The sequence below is a fragment of the Rhodnius prolixus genome, unplaced genomic scaffold (assembly GCF_049639745.1).
Source record: "Rhodnius prolixus isolate KJV_2025 unplaced genomic scaffold, Rpr scaffold_6, whole genome shotgun sequence".
In the NCBI taxonomy this organism is placed as follows: Eukaryota; Metazoa; Arthropoda; class Insecta; order Hemiptera; family Reduviidae; genus Rhodnius; species Rhodnius prolixus.
In genome coordinates, this window is record NW_027411634.1 from 42858298 (window position 1) to 42878383 (window position 20086).

The 20086-nt window shown below is 33.9% G+C and overlaps 1 protein-coding gene across 11 annotated transcripts in view; it reads right to left on the reverse strand.

Annotated features, from left to right (window-relative positions):
- The window catches only part of LOC141460979 (dynein beta chain, ciliary-like), a 129920-nt gene that overhangs the window by 22197 nt on the left and 87637 nt on the right, over positions 1–20086 (reverse strand). For 10 of the 11 annotated variants that reach the window (XR_012462451.1, XM_074141522.1, XM_074141525.1 and 7 more), the window contains 14 exons: positions 19345–19473; positions 17878–18031; positions 17060–17202; positions 16545–16714; positions 15188–15326; positions 14926–15090; positions 13990–14183; positions 13626–13830; positions 13378–13542; positions 12870–13010; positions 11680–11847; positions 11364–11512; positions 6064–6231; positions 5850–5982 (listed from right to left, as the gene is read on the reverse strand). Coding sequence is in view for 10 of the 11 variants with exons in the window: in XM_074141522.1 (XP_073997623.1) it covers positions 5850–5982; positions 6064–6231; positions 11364–11512; positions 11680–11847; positions 12870–13010; positions 13378–13542; positions 13626–13830; positions 13990–14183; positions 14926–15090; positions 15188–15326; positions 16545–16714; positions 17060–17202; positions 17878–18031; positions 19345–19473 (2223 nt within the window). In the remaining variant the exon portion in view is untranslated. Of the gene's footprint in view, positions 1–5849; positions 5983–6063; positions 6232–11363; positions 11513–11679; positions 11848–12869; positions 13011–13377; positions 13543–13625; positions 13831–13989; positions 14184–14925; positions 15091–15187; positions 15327–16544; positions 16715–17059; positions 17203–17877; positions 18032–19344; positions 19474–20086 lie in introns of those variants that run through there. The other variant, XM_074141532.1, reaches the window with a different exon arrangement.

The window sequence follows — 20086 nt, forward strand, 5'->3', positions numbered from 1 at the left end:
ACATAAACAAAATGTATCGAGTAGTTTACAAGATATTTAAGTTAAAGTTTTCACTTTGTAAAACGAAAGCAAACTTTAACACTAAATATCTCGTTTTCTGCTCGATAGATTTGTTCTAAAATTTATACTATTATAGACAATAGTAGTCTTCATATACAGGTAAAATATAAACAAAATGTATCGAGTAGTTTACGAGATATTTGAAGTTAAAGTTTTCACATTGTAAAACGAAAGCAAACTTTAACACTAAATATCTCGATTTCTGCTCAATAGATTTTTACTAAAATTTACACGATTATGGACAATAGTAGTCTTCATATACAGGTAAAATATAAACAAAATGTATCGAGTAGTTTACAAGATATTTGAAGTTAAAGTTTTCACTTTGTAAAACGAAAACAAACATTAACACTAAATATCTCGATTTCTACTCGATAGATTTGTTCTAAAATTTATACTATTATAGACAATAGTAGTCTTCATATACAGGTAAAATATAAACAAAATGTATCGAGTAGTTTACGAGATATTTGAAGTTAAAGTTTTCACTTTGTAAAACGAAAGCAAACTTTAACACTAAATATCTCGTTTTCTGCTCGATAGATTTGTTCTAAAATTTATACTATTATAGACAATAGTAGTCTTCATATACAGGTAAAATATAAACAAAATGTATCGAGTAGTTTACGAGATATTTGAAGTTAAAGTTTTCACTTTGTAAAACGAAAGCAAACTTTAACACTAAATATCTCGATTTCTGCTCAATAGATTTTTACTAAAATTTACACGATTATGGACAATCGTAGTCTTCATATACAGGTAAAATATAAACAAAATGTATCGAGTAGTTTACGAGATATTTGAAGTTAAAGTTTTCACTTTGTAAAACGAAAGCAAACTTTAACACTAAATATCTCGATTTCTGCTCAATAGATTTTTACTAAAATTTACACGATTATGGACAATAGTAGTCTTCATATACAGGTAAAATATAAACAAAATGTATCGAGTAGTTTACGAGATATTTGAAGTTAAAATTTTCACTTTGTAAAACGAAAGCAAACTTTAACACTAAATATCTCGATTTCTGCTCGATAGATTTGTTCTAAAATTTATACTATTATAGACAATAGTAGTCTTCATATACAGGTAAAATATAAACAAAATGTATCGAGTAGTTTACGAGATATTTGAAGTTAAAGTTTTCACTTTGTAAAACGAAAGCAAACTTTAACACTAAATATCTCGATTTCTGCTCAATAGATTTTTACTAAAATTTACACGATTATGGACAATAGTAGTCTTCGAATACAGGTAAAATATAAACCAAATCTATCGAGTAGTTTACGAGATATTTGAAGTTAAAATTTTCCCTTTGTAAAACGAAAGCAAACTTTAACACTAAATATCTCGATTTCTGCTCAATAGATTTTTATTAAAATTTACACGATTATAGACAATAGTAGTCTTCATATACAGGTAAAACATAAACAAAATGTATCGAGTAGTTTACAAGATATTTGAAGTTAAAGTTTTCACTTTGTAAAACGAAAGCAAACTTTAACACTAAATATCTCGTTTTCTGCTTGATAGATTTGTTCAAAAATTTATACTATTATGGACAATAGTAGTCTTCATATACAGGTAAAATATAAACAAAATGTATCGAGTAGTTTACGAGATATTTGAAGTTAAAGTTTTCACATTGTAAAACGAAAGCAAACTTTAACACTAAATATCTCGATTTCTGCTCAATAGATTTTTACTAAAATTTACACGATTATGGACAATAGTAGTCTTCATATACAGGTAAAATATAAACAAAATGTATCGAGTAGTTTACGAGATATTTGAAGTTAAAGTTTTCACTTTGTAAAACGAAAACAAACTTTAACACTAAATATCTCGATTTCTACTCGATAGATTTGTTCTAAAATTTATACTATTATAGACAATAGTAGTCTTCATATACAGGTAAAATATAAACAAAATGTATCGAGTAGTTTACGAGATATTTGAAGTTAAAGTTTTCACTTTGTAAAACGAAAGCAAACTTTAACACTAAATATCTCGATTTCTGCTCAATAGATTTTTACTAAAATTTACACGATTATGGACAATAGTAGTCTTCATATACAGGTAAAATATAAACAAAATGTATCGAGTAGTTTACGAGATATTTGAAGTTAAAATTTTCACTTTGTAAAACGAAAGCAAACTTTAACACTAAATATCTCGATTTCTGCTCAATAGATTTTTACTAAAATTTACACTATTATGGACAATAGTAGTCTTCATATACAGGTAAAATATAAACAAAATGTATCGAGTAGTTTACAAGATATTTGAAGTTAAAGTTTTCACTTTGTAAAACGAAAGCAAACTTTAACACTAAATATCTCGTTTTCTGCTCGATAGATTTGTTCTAAAATTTATACTATTATAGACAATAGTAGTCTTCATATACAGGTAAAATATAAACAAAATGTATCGAGTAGTTTACGAGATATTTGAAGTTAAAGTTTTCACTTTGTAAAACGAAAGCAAACTTTAACACTAAATATCTCGTTTTCTGCTCGATAGATTTGTTCTAAAATTTATACTATTATAGACAATAGTAGTCTTCATATACAGGTAAAATATAAACAAAATGTATCGAGTAGTTTACGAGATATTTGAAGTTAAAGTTTTCACTTTGTAAAACGAAAGCAAACTTTAACACTAAATATCTCGATTTCTGCTCAATAGATTTTTACTAAAATTTACACGATTATGGACAATAGTAGTCTTCGAATACAGGTAAAATATAAACAAAATGTATCGAGTAGTTTACGAGATATTTGAAGTTAAAGTTTTCACTTTGTAAAACGAAAGCAAACTTTAACACTAAATATCTCGATTTCTGCTCAATAGATTTTTACTAAAATTTACACGATTATGGACAATAGTAGTCTTCATATACAGGTAAAATATAAACAAAATGTATCGAGTAGTTTACGAGATATTTGAAGTTAAAATTTTCACTTTGTAAAACGAAAGCAAACTTTAACACTAAATATCTCGATTTCTGCTCAATAGATTTTTACTAAAATTTACACGATTATGGACAATAGTAGTCTTCATATACAGGTAAAATATAAACAAAATGTATCGAGTAGTTTACGAGATATTTGAAGTTAAAGTTTTCACATTGTAAAACGAAAGCAAACTTTAACACTAAATATCTCGATTTCTGCTCAATAGATTTTTACTAAAATTTACACGATTATGGACAATAGTAGTCTCCGTATACAGGTAAAATATAATGAAAATCTATCGAGTAGTTTTCGAGATATTTGAAGTTAAAGTTTTCACTTTGTAAAACGAAAGCAAATTTTAACACTAAATATCTCGATTTCTGCTCGATAGATTTGTTCTAAAATTTATACTATTATAGACAATAGTAGTCTTCATATACAGGTAAAATATAAACAAAATGTATCGAGTAGTTTACGAGATATTTGAAGTTAAAGTTTTCACTTTGTAAAACGAAAGCAAACTTTAATACTAAATATCTCGATTTCTGCTCAATAGATTTTTACTAAAATTTACACGATTATGGACAATAGTAGTCTTCATATACAGGTAAAATATAAACAAAATGTATCGAGTAGTTTACGAGATATTTGAAGTTAAAGTTTTCACATTGTAAAACGAAAGCAAACTTTAACACTAAATATCTCGATTTCTGCTCAATAGATTTTTACTAAAATTTACACGATTATGGACAATAGTAGTCTCCGTATACAGGCAAAATATAATGAAAATCTATCGAGTAGTTTTCGAGATATTTGAAGTTAAAGTTTTCACTTTGTAAAACGAAAGCAAATTTTAACACTAAATATCTCGATTTCTGCTCGATAGATTTGTTCTAAAATTTATACTATTATAGACAAAAGTAGTCTTCATATACAGGTAAAATATAAACAAAATGTATCGAGTAGTTTACGAGATATTTGAAGTTAAAGTTTTCACTTTGTAAAACGAAAGCAAACTTTAACACTAAATATCTCGATTTCTGCTCGATAGATTTGTTCTAAAATTTATACTATTATAGACAATAGTAGTCTCCCTATGCAGGTAAAATATAAACAAAATCTATCAAGTAGTTTACAAGATATTTGAAGTTAAAGTTTTCGCTTTGTAAAACGAAAGCAAACTTTAACACTAAATATCTCGATTTCTGCTCGATAGATTTGTTCTAAAATTTATACTATTATAGACAATAGTAGTCTTCATATACAGGTAAAATATAAACAAAATCTATCGAGTAGTTTTCGAGATATTTAAAGTTAAAATTTTCACTTTGTAAAACGAAAACAAACTTTAACACTAAATATCTCGATTTCTGCTCAATAGATTTTTACTAAAATTTACACGATTATGGACAATAGTAGTCTCCGTATACAGGCAAAATATAATGAAAATCTATCGAGTAGTTTTCGAGATATTTGAAGTTAAAGTTTTCACTTTGTAAAACGAAAGCAAATTTTAACACTAAATATCACGATTTCTGCTCGATAGATTTGTTCTAAAATTTATACTATTATAGACAATAGTAGTCTTCATATACAGGTAAAATATAAACAAAATGTATCGAGTAGTTTACGAGATATTTGAAGTTAAAGTTTTCACTTTGTAAAACGAAAGCAAACATTAACACTAAATTTCTCGATTTCTGCTCGATAGATTTGTTCTAAAATTTATACTATTATAGACAATAGTAGTCTCCCTATGCAGGTAAAATATAAACAAAATCTATCAAGTAGTTTACAAGATATTTGAAGTTAAAGTTTTCACTTTGTAAAACGAAAGCAAACTTTAACACTAAATATCTCGATTTCTGCTCGATAGATTTGTTCTAAAATTTATACTATTATAGACAATAGTAGTCTTCATATACAGGTAAAATATAAACAAAATCTATCGAGTAGTTTTCGAGATATTTGAAGTTAAAATTTTCACTTTGTAAAACGAAAACAAACTTTAACACTAAATATCTCGATTTCTGCTCAATAGATTTTTACTAAAATTTACACGATTATGGACAATAGTAGTCTTCATATACAGGTAAAATAAACACAAAATCTATCGAGTAGTTTTCGAGATATTTGAAGTTAAAATTTTCACTTTGTAAAACGAAAACAAACTTTAACACTAAATATCTCGATTTCTGCTCAATAGATTTTTACTAAAATTTACACGATTATGGACAATAGTAGTCTTCATATACAGGTAAAATAAACACAAAATCTATCGAGTAGTTTACGAGATATTTGAACTTGTGTTAAGCATCAACAATTACACTCTAGAAATGTTCTTCTAATGTTTAAGTGTACAGATCAAGTCGTGCAACCTTTTTAGCAAAAAAAGGTAACTACAAATTTTCACATATTGCTTTCTGGGGGAAGTTAACATTTTTTTTTTGAGTTTCCAAAAACTTTCGGTTAATGGATTTCCCTTTGTCAAGCTACTGTCAGTTTCTATGGGAGTACTAAAAAAAAAAATGTAAAAACTGATTCTTCCGCGGGCTAGTGCTCATCCACACAAAAACATTAGGAGAAAACTCAATGTTTAAAATTCAACATGACACAACAATTTCTCATCTAGTGAGAAGAAGTAAGTATATGTGTGTTTAACTGACTGGTGTGGCTTCTAGCGCACTTAGCTCCGCAAAATTGCTATTTATTCATAGTAAATATATTATTACTCTTTCTTTTAATCATATTGTCATTTCTGTGAAAGCGAAAGCAAAACTCAAACAGAAGCTTCTTATTTCTTAGATTTGATTTCAGGTATTAAATACTCACAAAAGTTGGGTCCACTCCTGGTGAAAGGATGAAGAAAACTGCAGTTGTAGGTGTAGTCTCTTGATATGATTTCTCAAATTCAACGGTTCTCGCAGTCACAAACCTTTCACCCATTACAGCATGGATGTATAACCTAGGAAATAAATCATTATTATTAGAGAGAAGGGAAATTGAGAAGAAGAGGTTGAAATAAAAATACGCTCTCTTGACAAACCTCAACGCATACGACATTCTATCAGGTCTTAATGTACGCAGAATCAACAGCTGTTGGAAATGGCTCTTGTTGCTCCATTCTTGTGGAAATTTTTCCCTTTCAGGCGTTTCTCCATTAACAAATTTTTTCCATCGATCAGCTGCAGTTATAATGTCTTTGTCCAAATTACTGGGAGGGAACAAAAAATTATTAAATTTAATTTTCTCTTATGTTAAGAACGAAGGAAATGTTACATAAAATCATACTACTTTCGCTAACTAGAATTTTCAACGGCTTAACATACGATTTTTTTTGTTTAATCAAATCTCGAATTTATACCAAAGTAATTACTCTTCTCAACATTATGAGAGTAAAACCAAGGCCTGCAGATGAAGAAAGTGCTAATTATCCAATCTAATTATGCTACCAAATTATTGTGTGCAGTGGATAAACCAACAGTGTTGATGTCAGTTCGGTTCAAAATACAGTTATTCTTTCAGTAAACGTAAATTTTTGAATAAGTTTTTAGGCGTGATTTTCATTACTTAACTTAAAAAGTAATACGATTCCTGATATATTCGGCTAAGCAATTAAAGTTATTGAAATAATTACCATTAAATTGAAAGTACCGTATTTTGTGCCAGACGTAAGTGTGTAAATGAAAGCAAAATAAACTTTTTTTTTGCCTTGAAAATGTTTTAGATTCAAGAAACGTACAGCGCGACAATAACAGCAATAAAGTAATCTTTTATTTTAATAAGATTCTATACGCATAGAATTATAAGGAAATTGCAAAACTGGAAAAACCAACAACCACAATCTTGAAAAAAAGAAAAAAGAAATCAGAAAAAAGAATTTAAAAAAAGCTACATTTATCTTTCTTTCGTTAAACTAAGGGTAAATGTACTTTAAGAAAAAAGATATGGACTACCTGAATTTAGTATTCATACTAGTGATTATAACTGAGCAAAAAACAGTGAAAATCCAAAAGGAAGGACGTATGTATAATGATGAATTTAATGTGGAAAGTTTGCTGTTAAAGAGATTACCAGTTGGTAAAGTTAGCGCATGCCCAGAACGCATCTGTTACTTGCCTCGATCTGTCTTCAGATAAACTTCCATCAATTATATGGAAAAACCTAAAATGAACGTAATCCCGCACGCTTTAAATAGAAACTATTACTATTAATCTAAAATTATAGATCCTCAGCCTCCTTCTCTTTAGCTCCTCTTCTTTTTTAAAAACACATTTCCAGCAGAAATTACTAGATACAATTATTTCAAACACGGAAACTGGGAAACTCTATAAGATTAGAAATTTTTTAAATGTATACAGTTATTATTGCAAATTTTTCTCTTGGTCCTTTTATTGTTTCAACTTAAATTCTAATAAGATAGTTCCGCAATAATAATAATATTAGTAATAATAATAATAGGGAGGGGATTAGCTATGAGGTTAGCATTCTGGACTCCCACGCGGAGGTCCCGGGTTCGAATCCAGCAGCTGACCCTTAGATTTTCTCTTCCTAGGAGCTTCTTACAGCTCACTGTCCGGTGATGGACAGTGTTGTTTGTAACGAGAGAACACTGTCCGGAGGCCGGCAGTGCACTGAAAAAAGCTCCGGCGCTAATAACCTCAGCTGTTGATGCGCTTAAAAAAAAAAAAAAAAAAAAAAATAATAATAATAGTTTTTTGTTTTTTTTAATGAAGGGGGAAAAATGCATTATGCATCGTCGTGGAGCAATACACACGGTATGTGGGACCCTCACCCACTAAAAAACCCACCTCTCCTAGAGGCATGGCAACCCACCTTGGAACCACTTACGCATTACTTCAGGGTGGTGCCTCACAATAGCTCATATGAGCTCCCACCGGACTTTATTCACCTCTCTAGAACGACCGGAGCAGACGGAAATCCAGCTCCTGCTTCTTTTTTATCAAGGCTGCCTTCACAAAGGTCGCCACCCGGTCCTAGCAGTCTCTGTGAGAGAGCATTATCCCTACTACGTTCTCGGGCGTGATTCTCCCGATCTCTTGCTCCATGCTCTCCCTCTCCGGCACCCATCTATCACACAAAAAGAATGTGTGATGGGCGTCATCGAGGTCAGAGCCTCCGAAGATGCATGACGGGTCTCCAACTTTCCCCATCCTATACAGGAACGAGGTGAAACACCCGTGCCCTGTAAGAAACTGCGTGAGGTAGTAGTCGACCTCGCCATGCTCTCTTCCGGCCCACTCAGAAGGATCACCAATGAGCCGCGCAGTCCATCTGCCTCGAGTGTCCGTCCGCCACCTCTCCTGCCAGGACCGAATTGAGTGATCCCTGGCCACCACCTTCGCCTCCGATCTTCCGAGGACTTCCTTTAAATCGTAAGCCATCTTACGTTCCTGGGCCAACAAATCGATGGGGATCACTCCAGCCACCACCAGTGCTGCAGGCTCCGAGTCCGTTCTGTAGGATGAGGTGATCCTGAACGCTCCTCTTCTTTGTACCGAAGCCATCTGCTTTCGGTACTTTTCCTTCTTAAGAGCGTCAGCCCAAACTTCACACCCATAAAGAAGTATGGCGTTTGTTATCGACATCAAAAGTCGGCGTTTACTCGACGTCGGTCCCCCAACATTGGACATAAGCCCACTCAAAGTCGATGTCACCTTCGCAGCTTTCTCCGAAGAGTTCCTAATCTGCTCCCAAAACGAGAGTTTAGTATCCAGGCGAACCCCTAGATACTTGACCGCGCTGCTGGCGACGATAATAATATTTAATTTCGATGCGGACAAAAAGGCCATAAGGCCAAGGACTGTAAAGGAGCTCTGAAATGTATGTTACGTACGGAAAAGGAGCTTACTAACACGAATCACGTGCCTGGTACAAGAAAATGTGAGGTATTTAGGAAGGCTTTGGATCATGCGAAAAATCGGCCAAGGATTGTATATAATAATAATGATAATGATAATAATAATAATAATAATAATAGTAATAATAAAAATAATAATAATTTTTTTTTTTATTTTATGGAGGGGGAAAATGCGTAATGCATCGTCGCGGGAGAAATGCCCACGGTATGTGGAACCCTCACCCACTAAAAAACCTACCTCCCCAACAGGCAGAGAAACCCACCCTAGAACTACTTACGCATTACTTCAGGGTGGTGCCTCACAATAGCTCATATGAGCTCCTACCGGCCTTTATTCGAGTCAGTATTATGACAGGAGCAGACGGAAGTCCAGCTCCTGTTTCTTTCTTTTTAATATTACCTTAACAAAGGTAGCTACCCTGTCCCAGCAAACTCTATGGGAGAGCATAATCGCTACTGTGTTCTCAGGCGCGATTCTCCCGATCTCTTGCTCCAAGCTCTCTCTCTCCGGCACCCATCTATCACACATAAAGAATGTGTGATGGGCGTCATCGAGGTCAGAGTCTCCGAAGATGCATGACGGGTCTCCCACTTTCCCCATCCTATACAGGTACGAGTTGAAGTACCCATGCCCCGTAAGAAACTGGGTGAGGTAGTAGTCGACCTCGCCATGCTCTCTTCCGGCCCACACAGAAGGGTTGGCAATGAGCCGTGCAGTCCATCTGCCTCGGGTGTCCGTCCGCCACCTCTCATGCCAGGACCGAATAGAGTGATCCCTGGCCACCACCTTCGCCACCGATCTTCCGAGGACTTCCTTTAAATCGTAAGCCATCTTACGTTCCTGGGCCAACAAATCGATGGGGATCACTCCAGCCACCACCAGCGCCGAAGGCTCCGAGACCGTTCTGTAGGACGAGGCGATCCTGAACGCTCCTCTTCTTTGTACCGAAGCCATCTGCTTTCGGTACTTTTCCTTTTTAAGCGCGTCGGCCCAAACTTCACACCCATACAGAAGTATGGCGTTTGTTATCGACATTAAAAGTCGTCGTTTACTCTACGTCGGTCCCCCAACATTGGACATAAGCCCACTCAGAGCCGATGTCACCTTCGCAGCCTTCTCCGAAGAGTGCCTAATCTGTTCCCAAAACGAGAGTTTAGTATCCAGGCGAACCCCAAGATACTTGACCGCGCTGCTGGCGACGATCGTTTCGTCAGCTACGCAAATATGCACTCTCGTGGGAATATGTCGCCTTGTAAGTAGAACTATTTCTGTCTTCTCAGTTGCCAGGCTAAGACCGTGGTCCTCCAGCCAAGAGGTCGCACGCCTCATCACTTGGTTCAGCCTAATCTGAGCATCTTCAGTATCGCGTGCGACGATAACAGCAGCGATGTCATCTGCATATCCTACCAAGAAAGAACTGTCCGGCATGTCTATACGCAAAATACCATCGTAGGGGACGTTCCACAGATCCGGCCCCAAGATGGACCCTTGAGCAGCCCCTCCCGTGATCTCTTTGCTACGCGGCCCGTCTGCAGTTTCATACCTCAGCTGCCTGTCCGAAAGGTAACTCTGTACCATGCGGAGAAGGTAGGGCGGTGTTCTAAAAACTGTTTCCAGGGCTCTCAATATGTCCGACCACTTCGCTGAATTAAACGCGTTTCGGACATCTAATGTGGCCAATAACACTATTCTTCTGGAGTAGTGGTTTCCCTGTTGTGCCAGGTGGAAAGTTCTCACCACTTCTTGTACAGCCCCAATGGTAGACCGACCTCGTCTGAAGCCGTACTGTCTTTCAGACAAATCACCAGCCTCTTGAATGGCCGCAGACAACCGTGGTTTAAGGAGACGTTCTAAGAGTTTCCCCGCTGTATCCAGCATGCACAGAGGTCTGTAAGCTGACGGGGAATTCACATCGCCCTTCCCTTTGCTAATTAAAACTAGTCGCTGTATTTTCCATATTTTTGGAAAGATTCCAACTTCGAGGCAGCGGTTGTACATGTTCAGCAACAACTGAGGACATGATCGGGTAATCACTTTTAATACCTCCGAGGGAATACCGTCAGGCCCTGGTGCCTTCTTATTTTGAAGAGAATTAGCTGCCTGATTCAATTCCTCTTCCCGCTTCTCAGCGGGTGGGTCGTGAATAGTGTGGACACTATTTTGTTCATCTCCCTCGCATCCAACTTGGGAAGTAATAATAGTAATAATAATCTGACCCTTAGATTTTCTCTTCCTAGGAGCTTCTTACAGCTCACTGTCCGGTGATGGACAGTGTTGTCTGTAACGAGAGAACACTGTCCGGAGGCCGGCAGTGCACTGGAAAAAGCTCCGGGCGCTAATGACCTCAGCTGTTGATGCGCCAAAAAAAAAAAAAAAAAAAAAAAAAAAAAAAAAAAAAATAATAATAGTAATAATAATAATACTCATCATCATAGTATTGATTAAAAATATAAAATATCTTTACTTAAAATCTTCCATTTCACAAAGAGCACTGATACCTCCCCAAGCAATATTCGTAAGGAATGATACCGGCGAAGTGACGTGTGGATTGTAAGGGAATTTTAAAAGAAAATCCAATTCTTGCATCACCATATCATTTCGATGGACCAAGATCTGAAAACGACAATTACATATTTAAAAGCTAGCTGCAGGTTTTTCCTCCTTTCCTCCACATATTTAAAAGCACGCTTAAGAGATATGGCCCTTGACTTTGGGCGGTATTACTTTCATGGTCAGGAAAAAATAAGATTATGAACAACATTTAAAATTTTAATAGCTACCTGAATGGTCATCTGGCACATGAATATAAGTTTGTCACATTCAAACAATCCTCTAGAAGTATACATGAACGCACAGAAGGTAATATTGTCCATTAAATTTCTCACACGGTCTTGAGCCGTACCCTGCTCTGATGTTAAGATTGCATGATGAAACACCGTACTGAAGGCCTGAGAAAGAAAATACAATACAAAGCTATAAGAAACATATAAGGCGCCACGGTAGCCGAGCGGGTTAAGAGGCGAGACCTGCAAAGCTAATATGCACTGTGGTACTGGGTTCGATTCCCGGTCTTGGGCTTGGATTTTATTTAATGGTTAAATGAGAAGTAGTAAAGTACGTTTGCTAGTTGCCTCCGTCCACGACACCTAGTAAATGGTAGTTGGACGTTAAGCCCCGCCTGAAAAAATAGGCGATTACTTTACTTTTTATAAGAAATATATATCAGGTTAAGTTCGCTTTTGTTCCAGAGGTGATTAAAAGTTATGTTTACTAGCGGAAACAACGAATCAACTGATTGAGCGACTTCCAGTTTATAAAACGGTAAGGTTAAATGATAGTAAAAGCTGACTTTCTGATGGAATACGTACAGAATAACTAAGTAACAATATAAAAAGTTTTATTCCACTGCAGAATAAAAAAAAAATCAGACTTCTGGGAAGTTGTGAAATTTTTTAAAAAAGATAACTTTGTTGCTGGAGCGGATATTCCGGTGGTAGATAGGACGGAAGTGAAAAGAACTTGTCCAGCCGGATCCAGAGAAGCGATCTCCTCTCCAAACTGAACATTACTTTTTTGAATGCATTTTGATGAAACTCAAGTGAAAAGTATATTTTTATTGGCGAACTTTATCTGATGAGAGTTTTATTGAATTCTCCGTTATTAGCGAGTCGTCTGCATTATGCGGAACTTTTTTTCAAGACAGCTTCTTGGATGATTGCTTTAAATCGCAAGAATATTGGACATTGAAAAATTGTGTTATTATAGCAGTTATTGCATAAGAAGACACATTATTAGTTACAGTTTATGTATAAGAAAGTAGAATGTGCTTGTTAAAAAAGATTTCTGGTTGCTAAGTTTTAGAGAAATGGACACAGAGAAATCCGAAACGTCTCGTACGGAAAACAAACAAACTGTAATGACAAAACAGAAATAGAGTGACAAGAATTTATTTAGATACATAATAACTTACCTTCAAAGAAAACTGATATAATAAATTAATCTTATAAAGTTCGTTTAAAATAAAATATAATATCGACGCTCTAGTAGCAATGGTCCTGTACACTTCACGAGCAATATCAATCTTTGCAGAGGTAACTTTTGCCTCTTCTACCTGAAAATTTAATTCACAATATACCACCAGACCATACGAACAACCAAGTGGATATGATTGAATAAATGAAAAGATTCTGCGATAAATCTCTCAGTATTCTATTTGCCTCACAATTCCTAACGAAACGAATGATTAATTAATAAGAAGATTAATAAAAATGGTAAGGTTAAAAAAGTAAAAATTTCTTGGTTATTTATTATCACAGCCTCCCTTTAAGTACATAGTTGAGAATCTTATACACAAGATGTAAGCGAGATAAATAAAGCTATTTTCATTAAAATGTAATAAAAAAAAATTATTTTATCCAATTTGGGAAGGAGAATGTGAAGATCTACGTCTTAGATTGCACTGAACTCTGTTATCTTACTTTTATGTTGATATTTTCAGCAGTTCTTTTAGTAGATTCTAATTTCTCCACGAGATCTCTGTCGGATAGGATGTCCGGCCCAGCTGCTGATAGTCTTTGCAATAATTCATCTTCTAAAATTTTTAGTTGAATCTTGAAATTATTTTGTTGCTTGGTCAAAGTGAACTATAGAAAAAAATATTTTAAACAAATCAAACACAATTAAGTTAAATTTAGCAGTAATATAAAATTGGAAGGTTGGAGCGTACCTTCTGGTTCTCTAAATCTGGTCTTTCGGCTTTCACCACCTCAGCTAGCAGCTGATCTTCCAGCCCGTCCCTTGTCACGGTGAAATTGATCAACGTGGTCTGGGCTTGGATTTCAGGAAGGTAGTGGGGATTCGCCAATTTCGTCTGGATAATTAGTCGAAATCTTGGGTGAAAATCAATTTCACGGTCACCAATCTTTACCACTCTGACAAAAAAATGTAAACAAAGAATTGTGTGAAGAAATATTTGCCGATATTTAAAGCATAAACAATACTGAATGCTTAAAGTCAAGAAAGTTGGTTTTCAGTTGAGCAATTAAACATTCTGACCATAACTTTGCTAATCCTTAGCTTACTTTACTTACTTTCCTTTTCTAATCAGATTACGACCAAGCAAATTGTCCAACACTGGCTCCATGGTTTCACCAATGTTCTCTATCAGCATAATTCGACCATCAGAGATGGCTTGTTCTAACTTGTCCAAATAATGTTTCTGGCCCAGTCGTATTACTTGCAAAGATGCGCCATATCTATTCTTTATCCATTTTATTCCTTGTAACTGAAATTATTTGTTATAGATACATAAATAATATAAACCGGGAATATAAATTGAAAATCCGCGTCTTATTTGAAATCTTGTTTTTGTCACATCTACCAATTTGTCAAGACATTCGAAGCGGGAAGGTGATAGAAATCTGGTGGTCACTATACTTTTCCCCGTATAATTTTCAAAAATCTAACGCATTTTTCTTTAATTCCTTAATTTCAGAGATGTGTATAATTTTTTACCAACAATATACATTTTTTAAATAATACTTTACATTAAAAAGACACTAGAAGTAATCCTGCTGACTCTGGAACTGTTCTACAACAAATTTTTCCAAAGAAATGAAATGACATACTTGTAGAAGTAATGGTGTGAGTGTATTTAATGTGTATAAAAGATCGGAGAGGATCTATGTTCGGGAAAATCTCCAAAAAGTTGAAAATCATTTTAGTGAAAAGCTGCTTCCGTTAATGAAATTTCCGTAGTCTTGGAATTTCAGCAACACATTTATTCTTCCTTTAAGGTGGGTGCCCTAAGGTATAGGATCTGGACTTACTTTTAATCTAAACGACAAATTAATTATCCGAGAAGAAATTCAAGAGGTTAATCAATTCTCTAAATACTCTCTTCCGATTCCATATTTTTTGTTAGATTCGGTCATTCTTAGCTAAATACAATGTAAGTAATAATTACGTTTAAAAAAGGCCAAGGAATGATAAAAGTGGATATATTGATGAATCAAAACCATAAAAACCTGCGGATCAATGATGAGCGGCCACCTATCTGAATTGGTTAGTATTGTAGCATTTTCTGAAGACATTCTGTCAGTAGGAAGACCTTCATTGTTCCAAACAGCTATCTGGGCATCATCCGTCATCAGTAATAATGGATCAATACCCTCAGTGTAGGGGATTCGTGGCTGCAAATTCAATCTTTTGTTTATTAAGTACAGATTCAATCTAGAGCAATAAATATTTTAAACAAGTTGACAAACTGGTCAAATTTTATCAACTCACTTTATAATAACTCAATCTTGGTATCCAAATACGCTCCATCAATTCTTCCCGGTATTTTCGGGTGAAGCATCCAACATATGATATGAAAGCAGTTATCAAAATGACATTACCAGGCAGTGTTATCAGTTGCATCTTTAAACTAAAAAAAAAAAACATGTTTTCATCAAGAAAATATCCACAGCTTCTTCTTCATAAATATGGTATATAACACACAATACTTGATAATATTGCAACATTATCAAATAAGAGGATAGAAGATAAGAGGGTAAAGAAGCAAAAATCCAGATGGAAGTATAACTGCACATAACTAAATGAAATAAAACAACTTTCCGATCAATATTGTGTACCTGGAATTCACTACTTTAGTTAAAGGATTAATTTAAATTAATCATTATGGGTTAGGCTTATCAACCTCAATGGCCGGATGTGGAGAATCAAGTCACCTAGTTTGGGTGCAAGATGTTGATATGACAGGAAGTCTGGATGCTAACATCTGGTAAGGCAAGGCCTCCAAGGTTCCCCCTTTTGGAGCTTTAATCTTCCGGCGAGAGAAACTATGGGCTCTTCCGGGAGGAGCTTCCAGAAAAAGGTGGAGGAAGAGATTCCCCCGTAAGTCTCTTTAACAACTCAGTAATCTACGGCAGTTGTGGTGGACAGCAGTTTATATGGAATTCTTAACCTCTCAAGAATTCCATATAAACTGTTATTGACACGGTGGATTATATTAAAAGAATAAACTGTTGTCTAATTCTTTAATATTTACGAAACTAAACCAGCCAAAAAACTTTTGTTATAACCCAGAAATAGTTTAATGTAAACTGAAGAGATCTACGTGGTAGATGCAATACATTTCAAGCCGTTTTAGAGAGATAACTAGCCACCGTTTATCAGCCCTAAAGGACTCACTACTTTAAAACTTATTAATTACATTAATTGTAGAAAAATACAAATCTAAAATAAAATTCAGATCCTATTAATTATAAATAATTGATTTATAAAAATCTAAGGTATTTTTTAATTTATTTTAATTTTTTACATATTTCATGTCAGTTATCGTGCTTTCATATTTGAATGAATATTTTTCAACGTTGAAATTTCATGGTTACGACGTACAGTTGCTGTACAGTGCTTTCTATTCTATTCTAATTAATACTAACAAAAGCGATAGGTTAGTCAGGCGGCGGCAATAATTTTTGAAACCTTTTAGGGGTTCTCTACTTGTTAACTGTTCTTCCTGTACCAAAAACTTAGTGAAGTAAGCTGCTTTAGAAAAGTGGATTGACGTATGTTTCATTAAAATATCGAACGAAATATTAAGAATTAGTCAGTCTTTTTAGAGATACGAAAACTAACTTACTTATGGACAGTCTCCCTCCATCTTATATTTTCTGATGCTAAACCATTTACTAGTCTATTGGCTAAATCGATAGTTTCTCTTGTCTTTTCTTCCTGAGCTTGACAAATATTTTTTTCTTCAACAGCTTTTTCGTATTTTTCCGTTAGTTCCTGCAGTTTTACTTCAAGAGCCTGTTTTATGATACCACGAATTAAAAAACAAAAGGAAATATATATATTTATATTTTTACAGCTTCTATAATTAAGATAATAAAGTCTAATAAGATAAGATGTGTAAATAAATGATTGTTTGAACAGCCACAAGTGGACTCTTCATAACCATATTTCATATTTAAAATAATAACAATAATAATTTTCCCTACAGAGGGATACAACTAAAAGGCACCAGATGACTTCTAGATTAGGAAAATCTGTTATAGCCCATTCAAGAAGTAGTCGAATTAAAAGCATCAGAACAGACCTCATTTTCAATTTACTAAGTAAAAGAAAATCCTTCTATGATCTAAAAATATTTACCGTAATCTTTCTATCTAATGCTGCTAGTTGCGCTCTGGACGCTGCCAACTCAGCTTTAGCTGCAGCTTCTGCCTTCTTCTTGGGCAACACGACCATCCATACTTCATGGAATTTCATAATATTAATTACCCAAGCACACAGACCTGTAATGATGGAGGTAATGATTTCCATTTCTGATTTAACAATAGTTAATATAGGTTATCATTTAAATAATTTAGTTTTAAATGAAAAAGATCTAAAAATTTCCATTTTGTTTTATTGTTATTTTTTTTTAAAGCAATTGAACCTTTCATTCTTGGAATAAATTATTTTAAAACGTTTTGTCAAACATTTGTTACTGCATCCTATTTCAACAAAAGAGCTGATTCCAGTTCGTTCAAACTCTGACAATGATTATCCATCCTATCTACCTAAAATCCTACTCTGTATGTAATCCTTTTTCTATTTTTGTTCTTTTATTAATGAGAAAGCTATTTCGCATATAAAGTATCTTATTTATTAATGAATTCTTACAAGATCAAGAAATTCTACATCTAGAACGACCAACACGCAAACCAATTAAGCATCAGAGATCGGCTTAATTAATAATAGCAAACAGCTTCAACGAAGGATTTTAAGACACTATACATTTTCAAGACTTCACAGAAATAAACTAAAATCAGCTCTTTTGGAGAGATCGCGATTCCTAAATCATCACAACCTAAACTCATCGTCTTCAAGTAGTAATAACAGTTCGAGAAAGGCCATAATATCATAATACTATTGTATTATTGTAAAATATATGCTAATAATATAATAATTATAACACTTATCCATACCTGCTGCAGCACTTGACTTGGTGATTACAGTCTCGGGAGTGAATTCAGGATCTTTAATGTAGGGCTGTACAGCCTTCACTATTTCCTGATGGATATTCTCCTTGTTGTAATGAACCAAAGTGTGCAGGAAAACATCTGCTGTTCCCATCATTGCCTGTAATCAGGAAATTTAACTCATCAGGATATGAAAATTTCGAATAACAAATACCAAATTCCTAACTATTGATTTCTAAATCAAGTATATAAATGGTAACAGCATTACGGTGTTGTAGTTGTTAAATGTCTAGAGGGTCAAACTTGAAAAAACTGCACTTACAAAAGACATTAAGAGATCTCAAATTTTAAGAATACAGACTTTGGGTGTTAAAATGACCCGAGGATACTTCAGGTCTATCCACTGCATACTTAAAGTCTGAGCTCTCTTCTTTCTGCTTTTTTTTTTCCAGATTTGAATCCGTTTTATTCGCGTTTCATTCATTAATAAAAGAAAATGACGTCATCGTTAATAAAATAATATTTCCTGTCACCTACAATAGCTCCAAATGAAATCTCTCTCTCTTTCCCCCTAGTTCTTTCATTTATCCACTTCCGCATTCTGATTATTTGTTTGTATACAATATGTTCAGAAGATTATACATCTGAAGTATCTCTTTCTGAATCATAACATGCTTATTATAAAAGAACTTAATTATCTATTTTAGACGATCTCTTTCATTTAAGGGACATGCAATAGGCTTGGTTCCTTATGTTGATGGTACCTTGAGAACTGTTTAGAACCGCCCAAGTATACTGGAATTTCCTTCACTAGGAAGCAAATTCCCATACCTTATAACCTTAAAAATAAAGAAGCCTTTCCATTCAGATCAAGTACTATTTCAATAATTTTTTTCAGTCGGCCAGATTATGTTATTATAATGATCTCTCTATCTTCTACAAACTTCTCCATTCTAAAATTGACGTCCTAATCTTCTATCTGAAATCCCTAAATTTTCCTTACTTGGGTTTCTTTAAAATGGTTACTTCACAATTTGTAAATAAATTTACAAGTAAATTATTCTCTCAAATTAGTTAGATTTTTCGTTATTTAGATTGTACTTTATCATAACATTTGTGGTTGTTTTATTTTTCTACAACTTTGCACATTGAAAAATTTACTGTTTAATATTATTTAAAAAAATAGTTTATCTAATTGTTGTTTAAAAATTATTGTACATTGACCCGTTCTTTGTTTAAAATTTAAAAAAGTAACCTCATAAGGACTCTCCTCCCAAGGAGATATATATTTGTGCAATTATTGTTATTTGGATAAGACATATTTTCGAAACTTGGAGCCGATTTCAGACAAATTTTCGTTTAAAACTGTTTTTTGGTCTTTGATAACCATTACTAACAATGTAAATGATGTATTTTCAAACATCTCAGGGCCAGAAACCATTAGTTTACGTTTACGTATCCTGTTGCACTTACTTTAGCCGCTTTCCAACTTCTATCTTTTGGAATTTTTCCTTTTTTCGCCAGCAACACCATGACAGCAGCTGCAACTTTAGCCACCGCGGGTGGCGGAGTCCCAAAGGATTTCATTTCTGTCAGATTGGTCTAGAATAGAAAAAATGGCCAGACAGCCATTGTATTAAATAATTAATAATTTTATAAAATATTCCAATATTTTTGGCGATTCAGCTGTAGGTAGAATGCATCTAAAACTTATATTTGAAGTTACATTCCCCTAACTCTTCCAGTGCCAATCAGTGGCTAGCGGAGATCGTTATTTTTAAAATTTAAAAATTATCTAAGGACTGCTATGTTAAAAAATATAAATGAATTTATATTTATTTATAATCCAACTAATTTTCAAAATTTTCATAAAAACCCTTGTTTCAAGTTTTATTCAATTGTTGCAAATTAAAAGTTGCTCAATTGAAATCACAATCTGCCTCTTGTAAAGTATCCGTTAATTATTAATTAATTTCCAATAATTTTTAGGGCATCGATAGGATGAAGCTGAACTCTGCCTTGGAAGAGTGTCCCTGCTGATAACAGCCATTATGGCCTGTAACATTACTGGCAAAATAAAGGTTTAGATGGTTAACCAAACTTTCAAAAAGTAAACAAAAAACCCTTTTCTAAGAAGAAGAAATCCAAATTTACTCCATTACAGGAAATTAGAAAGAAATTTGAAAAGGCAATGATAGCTATATGACTACTTACT